Raw genomic sequence first — 19,725 nt, forward strand, 5'->3', positions numbered from 1 at the left:
AAGTGAACACCTTTTTGTACGTTAATAATAATAATAATAATGATAATAATTCTGTTAAAATATAATTTTCAAACTTTTTTTGCACTTAATGCAACCTATTTTTATGTAATATAATTCACATTTGATTTCTTTTTACATGTATAATATATATACTATATATATAGATATAGATGATTCTTTCTTTTAATAATTTTTTTTCTCTTCACGTAAGAACCCTACAACCCAATTTCAGTAAGAAAAAAAAACGACAAAACCCTAGCAAATCCTAACACTTCAATGGCCTCAAGACGTTCAAAGGTTATTCGTTCATCGAGCCAAGGCGAAATAGGTCTGTTTAATCAGATAATTGCAATAGACTCTCCAACTCCAATATCGAATCGGCTGACACCGGCCCATTCAGCTGTAAGAAGAGCACCGAACACGGTTCCAATGCAGCAACCAAGAACCGCGGTTCCAAAAAAACAGCAGCTGCCAAAGAAGACAATATTTATGTTGGGGTCACCCGAAAGAAGAAGAGAGATAAAAAAGGACGAAGGGTTCGGGATCTTTTTTCAGAATTGTTCCTTGTGCAAGAAGAAACTCAAACCGGATAAAGACATTTATATATATGGGTACGTTAGACACGATTTTTTACCATGAGTGTTGGATATTCGGGTTTATTAGTTTATATTTACAGTATAAAGTGAAACATTGTTTGATGATTGCAGCTACCTAGGCGCATTCTGCTCCATTGATTGCCGAGATGATCGAATAGCTTTGGACGGTATCGACAATGAAGTTGTTCCCAATTTACCAATAAACATGAGACCCTCAAAGAGATTTTGAACCACAAATTTGACATTTTCCTGATATGTATCGGATACAAATATTCAGTTTTTTTTAAAAGCTATCATCGTATCGAAATTCGAATTCGTGCCGAATAGATTTGAAATAAAAAAAAAGGGTGTCCTGATTAAGCAACAAGAATTGTCTGCTATAGCTGAATATTACAGAGGGAATGTAAGAGCTATTCATTGGTATGGTCTCCATTGCAAGAGACAAAGGAACATGCTTTTGCCAGTCAATGCCCACTAACAAAAAAGGGTTACTTTCAGATTATATAACCAAAAGAATCTAACCATATAACTTGGTCTGACCCCATTGGAGATAATTATATATTAAACTTCCTTTTAAAACCTTAGATTAATATATACAGAGAAAGAATAATAGGTTCAGAAGGAAAAAAAGAAGCCTTAAAATCATGAGTTTGCCAATATAATTTGTCAGGTACATGAACTGTCATGTTCTTTTTTTTTTGTTTCTTTCATTATATCAGTTGCAGGTTCTGATACTTTTACACCGAAAAGTTCATCACAGTATAATTAGAAGACATGTTGGTTTTAGGTATTTGATTCTTTTATACAAGAAAACAGTTGGTACTGTTTGATTGTTTCAGTTCAACATTCTGAAGAATCTGAACAAAGAATTATTATAGAATATTGCAGGTTGTAACACCTTTTTTTAAGGACAAGAATATAACAATGAGGGCTCCGTTTTAGGGCTTTTTTATTGTGATATTTACTGTTGTTGATACAAGTAATTAACAAGGAGGGAAAGATGGTGAGAAAGAGTGTAGGACATGGAGGAGGAGAAGGTTGTTGCGTAGGGCTTTCAGAGAAAAAAGGAGCTAACCTGTTAGTCTCTCGTGCATTTAGGCTTATATAGGAGGTCACCTTTTATCCTTTATGATTGGTGTCACATAATTGATAATATGATGTCCGGTAAAATTGTGCATGTTAATTAGATGATAATGCAGTTACAAGTCAATTGTCATCATAAAGTGTATTGAGTGATTTTGCTCTTATATATTCATTTTTGGGGGTTTTACAAGGTTATTATGGCTCTATGGTCTCTATGGAATGCATAGCAAGCTGTCTTTTGGACAGGATAATCAAGAGTTCATCCGCGGAAGGTCTTACATAAAAGGTCACTACGGACAATTACTTATGAAGAGTTGCACACAAATAACAAAAAATTGTCTAAAGAAGATTCATGTCTTGTCACGTGTCATGTTGAAATGAGTATATAAATGTGACAAAACAAAAACCCACACTATCCTAAAATCAATCCCATTGGTAGCTTGACCAAAAAGTAATAGAATTAATTCCATTTTAATGAACAAACAGTGGCCAGAATCTGGTGAATTTGCTTGGAATTAATAAATAACCGACCAGAAGGCAACTCCTTCAGTTTTAAAGTGACTATTCACTGATAAGGTTTCTCCCTTTGATAGCTTTCAAGTGAACATATATACCTTTCTTTTTCTGCAATTCTTTTTCTTCGTCCCTTCTTTGACCGTATTTGGAATAGAATGCACATGCATTTTACATACACCATTTGGCCCCCTACCCCCTTTTTTCATCTTAAATACTCATTATACTCGGATTTCGGTATTAACCCGAATACGAACATAAGTCCAACATCGATATGTCAGACTTTTTTTCAAATTTTTTTCATTGCTTATTTGTGAGATTTAAGACCTGCAATAATGGTGTACTAAAAATGACCTATAATATAAAAGTGATTGGAATATTCCCCACTTTTTCTTTTTGGTAGAAAAGCCCCCACTCTTGTTTTTTACTTTATCTACATTCCAGACAGGTAAGAACAAACTAATAATATGGTCAATCAACATATATATATATATACTCATGGCTTCCATATAAACCTGCCAAGCCTGCAAATCTGTCTGCTGCTTTTTTCTGGTTTCATACACCACAGCAATATGCAAAAAAAGTAAAAGTAAAAAAAGAATGATAGTGCTATTAGATTATCAATGAAACCAACTTTTCTCAGTAAAATCATTAGCAAAAGCAGCATGGAGAAGAAACAAAGCATATTCTGATTCTATTTTTTTCACTTTTGTTTTTTCTCTTTACATTTAATTCTTCTATCACTTTGGTAAAAATCCATAAAACCCTTTACTTCTCTTTGCATTTAAAACAAAAAGTTAACAAACATATAATGATTATATATTTGACCATACTTTCATCTTTTCTTTAGTTCATCAAAAGAATATTTCCCCTAAAACTAAACAAATCATGAATAAAACAATCTTCAAGTACCCTCTCTCAACTTCTTTTCCTGCAAAACCAAGAAAAGGGTTACATCATTATCGTATAAGGAAGCTAATTTTTGGCTTTCTAAGTATGAAGAAGTAGTCAGCAGTACCTGTGGAGATCTATCGGAGCTTGTTTCGAGATGGATTAGAAGTGGACTTTTTTGTTAATCAGTTGCATTGAGATTGGAATGTTGTAAGCTGACATCATGTTATGATTGAGTTGGAATTCGAGTTAGTTAAGTTTACACCTGATAAACAAACATGAAAACAAGATTAGTCGAAGAAATTAAGAAATAGTAAACCAAAAAGGGAAAGAAGAAAGAAGAGAGAACCAACCTTTTTTTGGTTAGTGAGCAAAGGAACGTCTCTATCACCCTCAAGAATGGATCTCCTCAAAGTGAATTTTACCTGCACATGGGACCAACGTTATCAAACACTTCAAAGCTGGTTTTTTGTGTAGATTCTCGTTATCTATTGTCAAGTGGCCATGATTCAGTTTCTAGGAAGATATGTTGAAGGCAATCTTTTCCATGTTTAAAAGCTATGGGAGTAAAGGATTAAAGTCCAAGGACCACAATCACAAAGGAGTCTTGAGTATGGATACTTGTTTTATTTCAGACAAATTTGATGCACGAGATGGAAAAAGGAAAAGAAAAATGCTCGATAAGGATTTACCTGATTGATTCAGAAAAAAAAAAATATTGCTGAGAGGTAGAAGCACATTGAAATTCTTGCCAAATGATATTTAAGCTCCTGGTTTAAACAATAGGAATCACTTAAGTAATGGTTAAAATATATAAATAGGCATTCACGTGTATATGTGTGTGTGTGTGTGTATATAGAGAGAGAGCATACATTGAATGCAGGTCGTAACCTCCTTTAGAAAAAATTTAGCTCGGTGTATCCATGCGCATACGGCAAAAGCTCCTCTACCTCAATCCTCCTCGAACTAGAATAACTCATGCTCTTCTTAAGTTGACCACGGCTTGACTCAACCTCAGCCCAAAATATACCATAAACCGGTCTGTGATCTGAGAACTTAGATTCCCCACGGACATAAGATAATTGATGAATACCTTCTCCGTACCACAGTATCCGGTCACACCTTCATACAAAAAAAGTTCAAGTCAGTACACTTCTTCAGAGCTATAGTTTTAACTACTTTATCGTGCCATACGGCGGAGGCAGTTTCTTACCAAGCTGGAGTTCGACATTTCTCCTTTGGGTGCATAGCATCCCCTGTATACCTATCTGAATTAGTTGAATACTTGTATGTCGGTGGGAAGTAAATCTTTCCTTCATGCCATCCCTTAAAAACGCGCCCTCTTTTTTGCTCTATCCTTAGCTGCCAAATTATCATCAATGAAAGGTTTTCCTATTAAATTTGACAGTAGAATTTGTTGTACGTTATTCAGGGCCTGTGAAGATATGGAGAAGTAAAAGCATACCTGGTCATTTTCTAACAATGCTCTCCAGTTCTGCATTTCAACAAGTGCCTTGGCAGACCGGTAAGAGAGAGCAATACGATAATTCAAATCCCCGAGCCAAATTATTCGACTGGATTAATATATAATTAGTCAGTATATGCAGCAAAAAAAAAAAAAGCATATGAGAACATAAACATTGGTATTTTTAGCATATGAACCAAGTCCTTACTCATGCTCGAGGATTGTTTCAGGGGACTTCACATTAGCTTCACTATGAACCCGTGGAAACCTCGTCTTCTTAAGAATCTCCATAACATCCGAGTTTCTCCTTAGCTCATCACCCTCCTTTTGTCCCGAAGTTAAATGAGTGCAAATGAAGCAAAAGCTTGTTTGATGTACTAACATACTGACAGATATAGAACCCTGGCAAACCAAGACATATAGGTTAAACAGAAGTGCTTCTTATTCTCAAGCATAAGATAAGTAAATTAGATACGGTCAAGTAATACCTTATTTCCAAGATAACCCATCAATCCTCTGCCAACACAAGATACTTTCATGTTTTTAACATGATCTCTCAACTCGCTTCTCACCCAAATTGTGATAAATATACCAACCATTTGCTTACTAGCCACTAAGCAGTACCTTGAATGTCCAGGCATCCTATACCCCGGTTCATTGGATGCAGATCCACCGTAGGACATTGGCGAGTGCAATACAGTACTTGGTGATTCTGTGATTCCATTATCATCGTCTGATGAACCCCATCTGGAGTAATCACTAGGTCTAGAGTAATCGCTAGGCCGGGAGTAATCACTGGGCCTATTACCCCATCTATAACTAGAATCATAGTCACTTGGCCTATGACCAAATATTACCCTATCACAAACACTGAACCGCCTGTCAAGTCGTGGTTGTGGAATCGAGGGATCATTGTCCATTCTCCAACTGCTGGTTGTCTGGAACGATCTGCGGTGAAAGAACGACGAATTCTTCTGCCTAGATGACCCTTCAAAATCAGCATCCATCTCCACAATAGGCTGAGGAACAGGAGATGGTGTATAGCAACCCACACCTCCACTTGTTCCAGGAAGATTGTTAAGAGTCTTCCTAATGAGAGACAACCATTTTTTGGCCGGACCATTGTCTTCTGCACCCAAAATATTCCCAGCATTCAAAGGAACTATCTCTTGAAACCTGTAAGAAATCAAAGAGGAAACAAATTATTCTATGAACAATTCAAAGTTTGGTAAACAAGACATGAAGATCAAAACCGTCAAAACATGCCCAAGAACATATATATCTGCAGGAGATGATGCATGGAGCAAATCTTCTAGATTCAAATTACTCGGTGGCGATCTTCCGGCCACATTCCATGTAGATGCAAAAATGCTGCTCCAAAGGACAATAGAAGAACAGTTGGTACTCATGCATCACAAAAAAAAAACATATAATTTTTTTAGGAAAAGCATACCTATAATTTTCGACATCTATGATTCGAGGGTGATCAAGATTCATTCTCCCTCTCCGGCTCCGACTTTGCTCCGTGTTCCTACTAAATTTTTCTGCAAATCATAGCAGCATTTAGACAATTAGTAGAAAAACAACAAAATAGTCCCCAAAAAAATTAGTGAGATAAGATTAGGAACCTGTTTTACTCTTTTTGATTGTGCATGGCTCCCTTTCTGAGAAGCTAGTCCTGTATTCCACTTCACCTCCTGAAGATTGAAAAACAAAAAATCAAAGTTATATATACATGTTATGAACCAGAACAGGAACTGTACCAACCAAAAAGAATAAAAATTGAAGTTACAATGGAATCATTTTCAGGATGCCTTGTCTGTTTTGATGGGAAATTGCATGAAAAAGAGTACTTAAAAATAGAATCCAGGAAAAGATAAAGCCTTGAAATAACCAAGTAATCCATTCTAAATAACTTAGCTTGGTCTGAACAGATAAGAGGAAGAATATTCCCTTTCTTTTTTTGACATGAAAGCTTGAGATCCTAACTATTTTTTTTATGAATACCAAGCAATCACTGTGAAAATTAACGCTCCTCAAAGTACTCACCTCCTCCACAAACATGATCATCTGCTTGAAAATCCTCAGTTTTGCTCTTGATATTGAACCATTTTCTGACCATCTTTTTGGACCATGAGAGCTACACAAAACGAAGGAAATTTTAGTCAGTTAAAAACCTTCAATTTTTTTGGTCTTTCACAAATTTGAGAATTGAAAACCAGAAAGAGAGAAAGAGGAAGAAAGAAAAGAAAAGAAAAACCTTGCTTTTCTTGGCTTTCCCATCTCTCATTGTTGGACTTTTGCTTCATACACCTCCAAATTTACTCTTTTTTACTATTCCCGAAACTCTCAACTTGCTAACAATCACCAAGAAAAAAAAAGACTGTTGCTACTTACTACAACCCCATATAGGCAGCAAACTCCACCGATCCTTCCCCGATTTCAGGCCTTTTTAACTTAGATTAAAAACAAGCTGAATTATTTGATCCCAGATAATCTTCAACTAAGAAAACAAATGTCCCAAGTCCCCTACCTTCACTTTCCTCAAAATCAAAGAGAGCTAAACATGAAATGGGTTTGCCTTAGTTTCTTGTTCCCAGTAAGTGAAAGCAAAGAAACAAGCTCAAAAAACCCAGAAAACATGAAGCTCCAACGACTAATATAAAAGAAAAAGAGAGAGATAGAGACAACACTTTAATGCTTGGAAATAATATGAAGAGAAGGGAGATTCTTGAAACTATAACAAGACAATGTGGGCAAACATAAAGAGAAAGCAAGGGGAAGAAAGTCTAGAGAGAGAAAGCTCGTAAGACAAACACAAGCAAAGGCAAAGGCAAAGCAGCCCCTTCTCTCTCTCTCTCTCTCTCTCTGTCTCTTCCTTCTCTTTACTTTGTTAGAAAAATAAAGAGAGCAGCAGAACACCTCGTTATCAGTAAAAAAGCAAAGTAATGAAATTTTGAATGGAATAAAGTGCAAAATAAATATAGAGAGAAACTCTGTCACACACTCTCTTGTTTATGTTTGCTTTTTTTTTTATGGATTTTTTAAGAGATTTAAAAATTTATAGAGAGGCTTTTAGTTCCATCTAATGTTACAGGCTATTTCAACATGAATGAAGCAAAGAGGTAATGTCGTTTTGTACTATGTACTGTTAAAACGACAAGGGTTTATGGTCAGCAAAGTGATTGAAGGGCGGTTTCAAATTTAAGCTGTCTTTGAATCACTTTGGGTTAATATACTATTTCCTATGTGAGTTTAGGTTTATTATTCGATTTGGTATCCAGATCAAATAATATTACTTAATTTATTGAATATTTGATAGGCGTATTCTAATAAAAAACTAAAAAATACTTAATTGGAATTAAAAATAAAATTCAGGTATAAATTAAATATTGAAATTAAGTTTAAGTGCTTAATTTTGAAAAAAGAATGAAGTATCAAATTGAAAAAATTTTAATTACCATTTTAAATGTTGAAGCCAGTTCTTAAAGAGAATGAGATAGGACTGTTATGGAGCGAGGCTCTTTTAAATTACAAAAACTATGTGTAAGTCTAATCAAATAGCGAGTTGAGATTAAAAAATATTCTCATGAGAGATTACGATTGTATTTGAATGATAGAAATAAAACGGAGACAAGCATACAGGTATTGCATGTTCATTAATTGATAGAGATATGCATACACGATTTCGGTTTTGTAGGAATATAGCTTACGAGGACAGGAAGCAAGCATCACTTTTTGCTCCCAGGGAAGCCCTTATTCACGCTAAGAAAAGCGGTTGGGTAGTGAGAATGATCAGGAAAAACAGGAAGCTTCTAAACCAAACGATAGACTGGAGATATAGGCCATTGGTGGAGGACATCAAGAGGCTGGGAAACGTATGCTATGAGGAAGAAGGATTGGAAATGACAACGCAGCTCAATGAGGAAAATTCAAGATGCTCAACATTTGCCTCTAATTTCCATACTAATGTTGTTTTAAATAATAAATTTATTATGAATAATAGCCTATGAAACATGTCTTGATATCAAAAGACTTAAAAACTCTCAGAATCATTTATTGGTCTTTCATCCAAGTAAAAAAAGCAATTAAAGAAGGGTCATCTGTCTTTGTATCTGTAGAAAACTAGAAATTTTGAGGTCTTTCAAGATTCCCCGGAAAATATTTTTTCTGGGTTAATTCCATTAAAATCTTGATATTGTTATATCGATTTTAAATTAGTCTTTGGACTTCAAATCACTCTAATTAAATCCTTAAAGAATCAGTATATATCAACCAGAATCTTCAATCAATTTAATTTCAATTTAGACATTAAACACAAATACATGGATCAAATTGTAAATATATTTATAATTTAGTTCACGTCTTAAATATATCTCTCCTAAAAATTGAATGGACTAATTATCAGAATAGTCCGATATGGTACTGATTGATATGATAAAGACTAAATTAAAATCCGGGCCATAGAATATTTGGTTGTTAACCAATCTAACTATTTTCATTAAATACAGGGTTTAATGGCCTTGTAATCAAAGGCAAATGCCCCGGTCTCTAAGGTGTCACTGTTATTTATTCTTCATCACTCACTCACCTACTACTTTTTTCTTTTTTTTTTTTGATCGAAACACCTACTATTTAAATAGAAGCTACTTTCAATAGGACCACATTTTTGGATTTATCTAATCTGGGTTTTTTTTTCTATTAAATTTCAGCCACTTATGAGAGCCAAATGAGGAGCCTCTAGGGAAAAAAGTAAGCTTAATTCTAAATTTCTTTAATGGTAGAGTGGAGGAGATTTCTAAAGTCTCCGCCGTCTAGGGCGGCTCCTCGGGCCATAAACAATCCTTGATTATATAAACTCCAATTTTCTCTATATATTTTTATATCAAAAAATGCAGTCAAACATGTGCTTCATTTAAGATTTTAAAGCTATGTATATACATATAGTTTGCTATTTTGACTAGTCTTGGCAAAGACTGCATTTTAGAATATGGTTCACGGGCTTTTTTCTTTATTGAGCCGACTGCTGAAGAACATTCCATATGTTGGGATTAGGGTTATAAATTGTGAACTCTTTTATTTTTATTTGTTTATATTTAAATTTTTATTACATTATTATTATAAAAATAGATTATAAATATAGAGGTGGAATATTTTTCTTGTTTTCCAAATGTATCTATCGGAATGAGTTTAATAATTAATCTTCTGATTTTCTAGATCCATTAAGGGGTTAGATGTTGACCACAAGATTTAAAACTATTTTATACTCAGAGCGAAGATCAAGCTCTTAATTCTTAGTTAAGGTAGGAAAAATCCTTATTATCTCATTTAACTCCAATGATATATAGAGATAGAATATTAAACCAATAATGTGATGGGTTTATTAATGTAGTCAAGTTTGCAATTATGAAAAACCAAACCTTATGAAATGTTTTTGTATAATCACAAAACTAATTTCAAACATGGTGATGAAAATACCAAACAAACTATTTTTTTGGTCACCAAAAATGCATTAAAGTTTTTAGTTCAAATAGCAATGAATCAACATAGAACGATAGGAAATGCTTGCACCCAATTTTTTTTTCAAAGCATGAAATGATGAGTGGACTTCCATCTGTTCCAACATCGTTTCATTTAATCGGTGGCATAAGATAAAATTATTTGACTCCATGAAATGGGACGTGATTTCAGATTTTATGATTAGATATTTTAAAAATAATTATAATTCGATACTAATTATTATTTTTTAATTCTACAAATAAAAATAAGAAGCTGTATATATATTTTTTTTAAAATTAATAATTTTATGTTTGTTTTATGATTTATGTTTGATATTTTTAACTATCTAATTCTATTTATAGAATTAAAAAAACTTTGAAATTTTAATATTATATTAAATTTCTGAAATGTTCTGTCGTATTTTAATGTGGGTCTCGTTGGGAATCATTTGAAGCAATAAGGAGAAAAAGCAAAAATTGAATAATACAAAGCAACATGTAAAAAGTGATTGCTTGTATTAAAGACCAAATGAAAAAAAAGAAGAAAGGGGCCATATTTGTGGTGTTTGGATATCTAAAGATCAAAGCGAATGACCCTACTTTGGGAAATCCCTGTTTTTTGCATTGACAACTTGTAATTCAATATACATAATTTTTTTTATTGTTTTTAAACAATTTTATTATAAGTTTTAATTTTTTTTGACACAATATTTAGAATTATCTATAATTCCTTCCTAACCTTTAAGTATGAGGATTATATGCTTCAGTGCACTCAAACTCACGTCTTTCTACACTAGCAACAATATCTATACCAATCGAGTTAAGACTCAACCGACAACATTTTTAAATAAAATAGTTAAAAGTGTAATACGTGTTTAATAGATTATAGTAAAATAAATTAAATAGATAAATGTTACATAATTAGTAGGGGTTTTGGTTTTCTTAAAAATGAAAAAATTGCTTATACAATTTCTTTAATTTCAAAAAAATCACAAATTAATAAAATGATAAAATTATATTGTCACCTTTTAAAATTTTTTATTCGTTTTTAAACCTTAGAACAATTTATTGGCTTTTCCCTTTCCATGATATATATAGAGAGAGAGAGAGATGGTATCTAAGGAACAAGCTTCTTTTGGATTCAAGTAAAACATGATGAAAGAAGAAATTGGATGCAGCTTTTTTCTTTCTTGCCTTAATGTGTGGGAGACAAAAAACACTATTTGTTTAGTTATTGACATTTTTTTTTACTTATTTTGATTTGTTTGTACATAAATGAATTTTTTTTACTTAAAATGTAAAATTTATTCTAGTAATTTCATATGCATATATGCTTAATTTCCATCCCGAGAACTTGCCCTTGATGAATTTGTTTTAAGGTGGAGTATTAGTCTAAATTCAATTCATTTGATATTTAAAAATATTTAAATAAATTATTGAACAATTTTATTTTTTGACTTATGGCATATTTGCTCAAATTAGTTTATTTTATTAGTAGTAATAATATAAAGTTTTAATAGTGACAAATTTTTAGAAAAAAAAATCAATCCTTCATAAAAATTTATTGGTTTCTCAAAAAATAATATTTTTTTTCGTAAGAATATACATATTATATAAAAATCAATGTCACCTCACAATAAAAGAGAATCTTTAATCCATAAAATCATGAATTGCAGATAACACCTAAGCCATATAAAATCATTTGGACAACAAAAATCTGTTTATCAATAAAAAGATTCTGAAATTTTCAATTATAAAAATATTAAATTTAACATACAAAATCGAATCTAAAACTTCAAAAAAATAATTTTATAAACATATATCCAAAGTATGACTTTCATGTAAATAAGGTATTTGAGAAGGAAAAATGAAGAACATAAAGGGTTAAAAAAACAATAAAGAATGGGGAAGAAGATTTTGTATGCTTTATGCTTTTTGTATTTTGGTGGGTGAATCTTAAGTTAAAGCCTTAAAGGCTAAAATTATTATGATTTACGAGGCAGTCAAAAGAGGGTTAGTAGTCGTTTTCTCTTTGAGTTTTTTTATTTTTTATTTAAATTTATTATTGGTGCTTTTTTTATTTATTGCCTTGAAAAGACTCCATTCCCATTGTTATTTTTTATTTTAAACTTTTTCTTTACCAATGTTTCTATCTATTTTTGTTCTTTAAGGTATGGGTTTACGGCTCATAATATGTCACTTTCTTTAGCATGTGTCATGGCTACATGCATGATTATAAATATGATATAAAAATATCAACAAATGGTTGAGTGTAATAATAAAATACATTATATTTTTAAGGAATGATTCAGATTCAAACTTTAAAAATGATATTATTGAGAAGAACAGCCATGAATCCCAAATATGAATCATAAAATAAACATAAAAAATATAAATATATATATATAAATCAATAAATTGATGATTAAAGTGTAATTACTCTATCTTGTTAAGATTAAGAATGTAAATTCGAATTTCAATAAATGAATTTGATTTTTTTTAATTTTAAAAACTTTGAATCAGAATTAGTCTCAATTTTAATATCTTAAAAAGAACCAAATAAAAATCAAATTGTTGTAACAAAACAATTCATTTGGCTTAATGGTATTGTCTTTGATGAAAACACTAGAAAATTAAAATTCGAATATTAAAATAACCAAAAGTATATACGTGATTAAAATAGAAATTAAATTATAAATTAAATTGAATTGAAATCAAAAGTATACAATAAAATATATTAAAAGTATATATTTTATTAAATGTAAGTTACAAATGAATTAAAATTATAATTTTTTAACTTACATTTCATAAACCGTTCAAATATCTCAACTCATGTCGATTTAGCTTTTAACTAATAGAAAAGGTATCAATATATGTAGTTAATAATAAATGCCTCTTGAATTTAATTTTCATTCAAGTAAAATAATTTTCTTTATTTATCCATTCTCTTTATTATTTTAAATTTTATTTATTTTTCATAACGGGAGGAGAAATATATATTTATATAATTAAAATTTTAATTTTCTAAATTAAATTTTTATGAATTTGGATAGATTATGCATCCATGAGACCAGAGCTAGCTCTGGAATCTTGAAATGAATTGATTAAAGTGATGAATATTTTGATATGGATTGACTTTAATATATAATGAGAGTATATGTATATATTGATGACACAACTGGAAAAAATGGGTCAGGAGAAACACACACCACTTGCTCTTCAAATTTCAAACCTTCCAAATTGGCTATCAAAATCATTGAGTTTTCAGTCTTTTTCAACATCATGTCCCTCTCTAGTCTCTACCCGACTCTTTACTTCCCATTTATTTTTTCCTTTAATCAGATTTCCATGGATTCTTCTTTCTTACATATTTTGACTATAAACTATAATTCCTTTTATATTACTATAAGCAAAATATAATAAGATTTATATATATATATATATTTCCTTGACTTTTTATTTCCTATAGAATATTCTTTAACCTTAATCCTACGTGAAGTTAATCATTTATTCCATGACTTTTTCATTTCGTCGGGGATTGGACAAATATTAGACTATCCCAAAGGAGCTTACTAGTTCTTTATATATATATATATATATATTAATTACTAGTTATTTTCATATTATATCCCAGGCATAAGATAGCACCGACGGGCGAATATCTAAAAATCTATATTATATGAATTATTAATAGATTAATATTTTATTAAATATAAAATATTTTTATCACAATTACGATAAAAGAAATTTGTACAGATATAATAAGGATAAAATTTACTTGCAATAATGATGATTTTTTAAATTGCATGGTTAAATTAGTTAGGAAACTAGAGTTCATTTGGTATTCTATCCACTATTAATATTTAAGTGTTTTTTAATTCATTAAACAGGGTTAAAAGCTTGAGGCTTGTCCTTGTAGTTAAAGAAGACATGTATCAATTTATAAATTTGGGGTTGTTTTTAAAAAAAAAAAAAATTCCGACAATAAATGATAAAATAATACAATTTAATTATTATTTTAAGAAAATTGTTTTACGTTTTATGTCATTTTTATTTCTTATACAAATCCTACTTTTATTTATTTGTATTATTTTTTTCCAACTATTAAATCGAAAGAAAACTCGTTTAAACATGTTAGAATTCTCATTTTCGTTATTATGACAACACCACCAATTGAACTAAAAGCTCGATTATGTTATATTATTTTTACTTAAACTAAAGAAAAAGTAATCAATTAATTCTTTCTTTGATTATAAGCTTAGTATATTATCCACTTTCAGTCAACATTTTAGTTCTAGCACTAGTATGTTTTATTTTAAATAATACATAGAATATGCATACAAAATTATTATTTAGTATACTGATGTTAAGGTATTTTCAACTTTTTTGAGTGAAGTTTTTATGTTATTGATTGCAAATCAATAAATCTCTTAACATATTCGGTACCCTTTTTATGAGATTTTCCTTTTCGACTCAAAGTTATAGGTTTAATAGACTGAAAACATTTCGTCAAGTCGAACTGTATAGGAGATATAAGAAAATGTTAACATCTGCTTCTACTTTGAATTGATGATACTTCAAACGCTATTAAATTCTTATAAACTTCACAAATAGAATAAAAATCCATCATATGTCTTTTTTTTTTTTTTAAATATATGAATAAAAAATCCGTCATATGTTACAGTTATTGGACCTTCATCACCAAAATATATATCACCTAAACAATGGCCTAGAAGGCCCATAACTTAATCTGTGAAAACCCTAAATTAGTCTAAATAATTTAGTCCACAAGTTACAGTCAAAGATACTATAAGCCCACAATACTTTTTGAGGCTAACTTATATAACACTTGTACATATTCTTAAACAGATCCATAACCGGGATTTCAATACATTGGGCTTAATCCATCTGAAAGTTCATTTTTCCCTCAAAGCCGAACACAACCAGCGAGGCCTCTGGCTCTGGAGTCGGCGAAAACCGCGAAGTCAGGAGGAGAGAAACAAAGCCTCTTAGCAAAAGAAACCAGCGATCCTTCTCATCTACCGCATATTTCCTTGGTCTTCATATCTGTCTTATGATGTCTATTTTCTTCGTCTTCTCATTTCCTTTTGCAACTACAAACAACAATTCTTAATATTCAAAAATAAAAGAAAAATGGCGTCTTTACTTCTTCGTCAACGAAGAGTTTCAGCTTTGGGTGTTTCCCGGATTCTTCAAGGTTTGACTTTCAACCTTATTTATTTGAAAAGAGAAAAGGGAAAAATTTTCCCACTTTTTGTTATAGATTCATTGTGAACATGTGAAATTTGATTAGATAGATGGAATTCTTGATTGCCCATTTCTTAGTTTTTATGCTTTACTTGTACTGTTCAAGTGTTTTTGGCATTTGGTTATTTGTAGCTAATAGAGGAAAAGCTTGTTGCAGGAGCTTTTATAATATGGATATTGGTGTATGCTACTCATTGCGTTTAGCAAAATAAAAATAAAAAGTTCTGGTTCAGTTTTGATTTACATTTTTTAAGTTAAATGTTTCAGCTGTTAATGGTGATTCCTTTCGACTACAACCGGAATCGAATTGCAGGACATTTGCTACCTTTGGTGTAATAATAAGGAATTACAGCAGTGGAAAGGGTACTGCAAAGCTCGATTTTACTGATCTCACGTAAGAACTATGTGACTTACAGCTATTAATAGTGATTTGTTTGGCTTGGATAGGCATAGGCAGCCCTTTTTTTGGTTTCGAATTATGTTGGTTAAAAATCTACAATTTGAGGTTTGTTCCAATTGTACCATTTCATTCTAGTTATAGGAATACAAAATCTTGAAAGACAATAGACTTTACAAATATAAATGTCTAGATTTTTAAATTTGATTAATTATCTGTATTTTAGTTTCGAATACTAATTTTCTGGATTATGTAACTAAAGCATACCTGTTTCCGTTCTCCAAATTCGAAACTTATTGGCTATAAGTTTTTCTTCCTACAAGGTAATAGTCCTTGTTCAAAATTTCCATTAATTGGGAGATTATAAAAAAAGAAAGGAAGATGTTTTCTGCTCACTGAATTTTGTTATGTAATTTCTGTATATCATTGGCATTTTTGTGAAATTATTTTTTGTTTATCTCAGCCATCCTCATACATGGTATCTTAATGCTCGAAAAAAGCAACGCAAGGTTTTCTTGCATGTAGGTCCGACAAATAGTGGTAAAACATACCATGCTCTGAAGCGACTTGAATCAAGTTCTTCTGGTATATTTACAATGCTACTTTTACCAGGAATGGCTACTTTTTTTTTTTTTAGTAGTCAGTGAATGATTGAACGGGATTGAAACTGGTAAAATAAACTGAAAAACTATTTTCCATTGGTTCATTCCCTATTCAGGTGTATATTGTGGTCCTTTAAGATTGCTGGCATGGGAAGTGGCAGAACGGTTGAACAAAGCGAGAGTTCCCTGTGATCTAATTACAGGACAAGAGAAGGATGAAGTGGATGGTGCAAAGCATAAGGCTGTAACTGTTGAGATGGCCGATGTAATATCTGATTACGAATGTGCCGTTATTGATGAAATACAGGTAAGTCCATATTTAAATGAAAGATTCACATACAATATTTACCAAGTTCACAAGTAACCTTGCTGTTAATTATTCTCTCAGTGTGCGTGCAGATTTGTTAAACATAAAAGTATGATTCTTGTGCAACTTAACAGAAACTGTTTTAAGCATTTTCCCTTAATGGCAAGTCACTTAGTTTCCAGTTAAATTTCTCTTTCTATGCAGATGTTGGGCTGTAAGACTAGGGGGTTTTCATTTACACGTGCCCTGTTGGGAATTGCAGCAGACGAACTTCATCTTTGTGGAGATGCAGCTGCTGTTCCTCTTATTCAAGAATTATTGAAAGTGACTGGTGATGATGTCCAGGTAAGCAATCGTATGGAATTGCTGTTCTTCTATATAATGCACTGTTGGATAAGTAGAAATATTGTTTTTTTACCGGTATTTGGTGTCTAGCGTCGCTGACTAGTCAGAAAAAAAACTTTCTTGTTGCGGCCATGTTCATGACCCACTTTTGATATATCTTTCTATATTGTCGGTATTTTGCATCACATGGTTTTCTAATATCCCAGGTCCGATCTTATGAGAGACTTCTACCATTAGTTCCCTTGGAAGTTCCACTTGGTTCTTTTTCAAACATAAGAACAGGTGATTGCATTGTTAGTTTTTCGCGCAAGGGGATATACAAATTGAAGGTCAGTAGTGCTTGCTTTATTTTCTCTTGGCTAACTACTGATTTGTTTCAGTATGTTAAAACATTAGTTTTTCTTCTTACTATTTTGTAAAAGAAATTGAACATGCTTTCTGATTTCGCCATCTTTCATAGAAAAAAATTGAAACTGGGGGAAAGCATCTTTGCTCCGTGGTTTATGGTTCATTGCCACCAGAGACTCGGACAAGACAGGTATCCTCTCTTTCTGGCTTTAATTGATCACCAAGTATGTGTGTGTGACTGATGGTAATTATATTTTCATTGTTGCTTGTTTATTTATTTATATTTGTTCATTATTAATACGGCCTTTAGGATTGCAGGCAAGGATGTTTAATGATGCAAGCAGTGAGTTTGATGTTCTTGTGGCCAGTGATGCAATTGGGATGGGTCTTAATCTGAACATATCTAGGATAATTTTTTCAACAATGAAAAAGTTTGATGGTCTGGAAAGGCGGGATCTTACATTACCAGAGGTCAAGCAAATTGCAGGTTCCCCTTTCATTTTAGCTGTACTTTGAAATTTTATTTCTATATGGACAATGAACTTTTTTGGTCAATTTTCTGTCTTAAGACATTCACTAAGGGTGGTAGAAAAGTATAACAAGAATCCGCTTGCTCGAGTTGTCAACTGCCAATTTTCTTATTCCATGGGGGCAGACCCTGTAAAGTTGATAAATTTTCATTAGACGGCTTTATATTCTTGTAGGGAGAGCTGGTAGGTACGGTTCAAAGTATCCCATGGGTGAAGTGACCTGTTTAGATGCAGAAGATCTACCTTTGCTTCATTCATCGTTGAAATCCGCCTCTCCTACTTTACAGGTGATTGTTTTATCACTAACTTTCCTAAAAATACCGCCTGGATCTGACTTGTTCCATTTTCAATGGACCTGAATAAGCAGCTTTTATATTTATTTGCATATTGGTTCAGCATTTTTTGTATCTTGACTCTGTCATTTTTCCGACACAGCAAGCTGGAATATTTCCATCCTTTGATTTCATTTATATGTATTCACGTTTACAACAGAAAAGAGGTCTCTATCAGATATTGGTAGGTTATCTTGTGATATTATTTCGTCTATCTCCTTCCTCTCGTTTTTCCTTTTCTAGTGACAGCTAAAATGAACCCATTGAGGGTTAAAAATAATTCGAACCCCACTGCCCTGTATTTGATTGTTGCAGGAAGATTTTCTCGAGAATGCAAAACTATCCGAGAACTATTTCTTCGCTAACTGTGAAGAAATGTTGGTAAGTTTATTCAGTCATGTTCCCTTTTACAAATCAAAATTTCTTGTCAGATAACAATATCTCCGGTTATGGATATTTAGCTTTTACAACATGAATCAATGAGTGATAAAAGGCTGTTTATTGTCATCAGAAAGTTGCTGCTGTTATCGATGAACTGCCTCTAAGTTTGCAAGATAAGTACCTTTTCTGCATCAGGTAACATCTTTCAATCTTGCTCCCTCCAACAACCCGAACTTTGTTATTTGAGTTTGTCTGCTAGTTTTACCAATGCAGTTTCGAGTTTGCTTATTATTATTATTATTATTATTTATGAACTTGCTTGGAATCAACTGGCTAACACAGGTAAATCTTTGTGCAGTCCAGTTGACATGGATGATGAAATTTCATCTCAGGGTCTAACACAGGTAAATATTTGTATACAGTCTTGATTATCTTGAATATGGAAACTAACGGCTTTCTATTCTATCATTGTGGATCAGTTTGCCGAAAATTATGCAAAGAAAGGCCTCGTTCGTCTTAAAGAAATATTCTCACCTGGTTCACTTCAGGTGCCTAAAACGCATTCTGCTCTCAAGGAGCTTGAATCCATTCACAAGGTATGAGTTTGTTTTTCTCATGCGTGGGGTGTAAGCTTCGGTTGAGTTTTTCATTTGGATGAATCGTTTCTTAATTTATTGTTGTTTGCTCCATCTGAAGGTGTTGGAACTCTATGTTTGGTTGAGTTTTCGTTTGGACGAATCGTTTCTGGACCACGAGTTGGCTTCATCACAGAAGGCCATCTGCAGTATGTGAGTACCCTTTGCCATACTTAATCACTTGCTTTGCTTTCCATTGTTAACCTTGCTAGTAATGTTTTGGATTTGTAGGTTAATTGAGGAATTCCTCGAAAGGCTTGGTTTCCAAAACCCAACATCAAGAAAGTTAAATTCATTAATGGCAAAAAAGAGAAGACAATACCTCTGATTAAATGTAAACTACTATTACCATGTATTTATCCATTAACCCCATCACCCCGTTCGTTCCCACCCCATATACCTTTCTGTTTGTCAAACGGATTTGTTAAATTCGGACTCGAGATCTCAAAGTTTTTCCGATGGAAATTTCCTGTTTATTTTTCCTTAGTTAAATTACACTTGTAGTCGTCTAATTATGAGTAATTTTTTTATTGA

General features: G+C 32.1%; 3 protein-coding genes across 5 annotated transcripts; 2 read left to right on the plus strand and 1 right to left on the minus strand.

The window, feature by feature from the left end:
- The first annotated feature begins 276 nt into the window (after positions 1 to 276).
- LOC107928481 (uncharacterized) lies at positions 277 to 986 on the plus strand. Its single transcript, XM_016859720.2, has 2 exons — positions 277 to 611; positions 708 to 986. The coding sequence occupies exons 1-2, from the start codon at positions 277 to 279 to the stop codon at positions 823 to 825; spliced, it is 453 nt and encodes a 150-aa protein (XP_016715209.1). The 3' UTR covers positions 826 to 986.
- A 1,874-nt stretch (positions 987 to 2,860) lies between these two features.
- LOC107928607 (type IV inositol polyphosphate 5-phosphatase 7) lies at positions 2,861 to 7,596 on the minus strand. Of its 3 annotated transcripts, XR_001692644.2 has the most exons (14): positions 6,809 to 7,596; positions 6,598 to 6,688; positions 6,177 to 6,245; positions 6,002 to 6,092; positions 5,815 to 5,919; positions 5,037 to 5,724; positions 4,757 to 4,950; positions 4,549 to 4,657; positions 4,297 to 4,445; positions 3,956 to 4,205; positions 3,776 to 3,853; positions 3,437 to 3,508; positions 3,211 to 3,348; positions 2,861 to 3,123 (listed from the first exon to the last, which is right to left on the minus strand). XR_001692644.2 is itself a non-coding variant. In XM_016859863.2 (11 exons), the coding sequence occupies exons 1-10, from the start codon at positions 6,836 to 6,838 to the stop codon at positions 3,980 to 3,982; spliced, it is 1,752 nt and encodes a 583-aa protein (XP_016715352.2). In that variant the 5' UTR covers positions 6,839 to 7,596; the 3' UTR covers positions 3,775 to 3,853; positions 3,956 to 3,979. The 3 variants fall into 3 exon arrangements, 1 of the variants encoding a protein (XP_016715352.2); XR_001692645.2 differs by lacking the exon at positions 5,815 to 5,919 and having other exon boundaries at positions 6,809 to 7,595; XM_016859863.2 differs by lacking the exons at positions 2,861 to 3,123; positions 3,211 to 3,348; positions 3,437 to 3,508 and having other exon boundaries at positions 3,775 to 3,853.
- Positions 7,597 to 14,919: 7,323 nt separating this feature from the next.
- On the plus strand, positions 14,920 to 19,667 carry LOC107928427 (DExH-box ATP-dependent RNA helicase DExH16, mitochondrial). The gene is made up of 16 exons (XM_016859658.2): positions 14,920 to 15,264; positions 15,582 to 15,708; positions 16,175 to 16,296; positions 16,430 to 16,620; positions 16,825 to 16,965; positions 17,172 to 17,294; positions 17,426 to 17,503; positions 17,632 to 17,800; positions 18,018 to 18,130; positions 18,279 to 18,359; positions 18,491 to 18,556; positions 18,687 to 18,751; positions 18,915 to 18,960; positions 19,036 to 19,152; positions 19,253 to 19,344; positions 19,423 to 19,667. The coding sequence occupies exons 1-16, from the start codon at positions 15,201 to 15,203 to the stop codon at positions 19,517 to 19,519; spliced, it is 1,692 nt and encodes a 563-aa protein (XP_016715147.1). The 5' UTR covers positions 14,920 to 15,200; the 3' UTR covers positions 19,520 to 19,667.
- Positions 19,668 to 19,725: the final 58 nt, after the last annotated feature.

The sequence above is a fragment of the Gossypium hirsutum genome, chromosome A09, assembly GCF_007990345.1.
Source record: "Gossypium hirsutum isolate 1008001.06 chromosome A09, Gossypium_hirsutum_v2.1, whole genome shotgun sequence".
In the NCBI taxonomy this organism is placed as follows: domain Eukaryota; kingdom Viridiplantae; phylum Streptophyta; class Magnoliopsida; order Malvales; family Malvaceae; genus Gossypium; species Gossypium hirsutum.

What these genes read in the sequence shown, in the direction of transcription:
- LOC107928481 (XM_016859720.2), top strand. Translation starts at nt 277, where the DNA reads ATGGCCTCAAGACGTTCAAAGGTTATTCGTTCATCGAGCCAAGGCGAA. An exon ending in AAAGACATTTATATATATGG is followed by an intron (nt 612 to 707) that starts GTACGTTAGACA and finishes TGATGATTGCAG; the next exon opens with CTACCTAGGCGCATTCTGCT.
- LOC107928607 (XM_016859863.2), bottom strand. Translation starts at nt 6,838, where the DNA reads ATGAGAGATGGGAAAGCCAAGAAAAGCAAG. An exon ending in GGAAAGCCAAGAAAAGCAAG is followed by an intron (nt 6,689 to 6,808) that starts GTTTTTCTTTTC and finishes CGTTTTGTGTAG; the next exon opens with CTCTCATGGTCCAAAAAGAT. An exon ending in CATTGTTAGAAAATGACCAG is followed by an intron (nt 4,446 to 4,548) that starts GTATGCTTTTAC and finishes ATAATTTGGCAG; the next exon opens with CTAAGGATAGAGCAAAAAAG.
- LOC107928427 (XM_016859658.2), top strand. Translation starts at nt 15,201, where the DNA reads ATGGCGTCTTTACTTCTTCGTCAACGAAGAGTTTCAGCTTTGGGTGTT. An exon ending in AGAGGTCAAGCAAATTGCAG is followed by an intron (nt 17,801 to 18,017) that starts GTTCCCCTTTCA and finishes ATATTCTTGTAG; the next exon opens with GGAGAGCTGGTAGGTACGGT. An exon ending in AGCTTGAATCCATTCACAAG is followed by an intron (nt 19,153 to 19,252) that starts GTATGAGTTTGT and finishes CTCCATCTGAAG; the next exon opens with GTGTTGGAACTCTATGTTTG.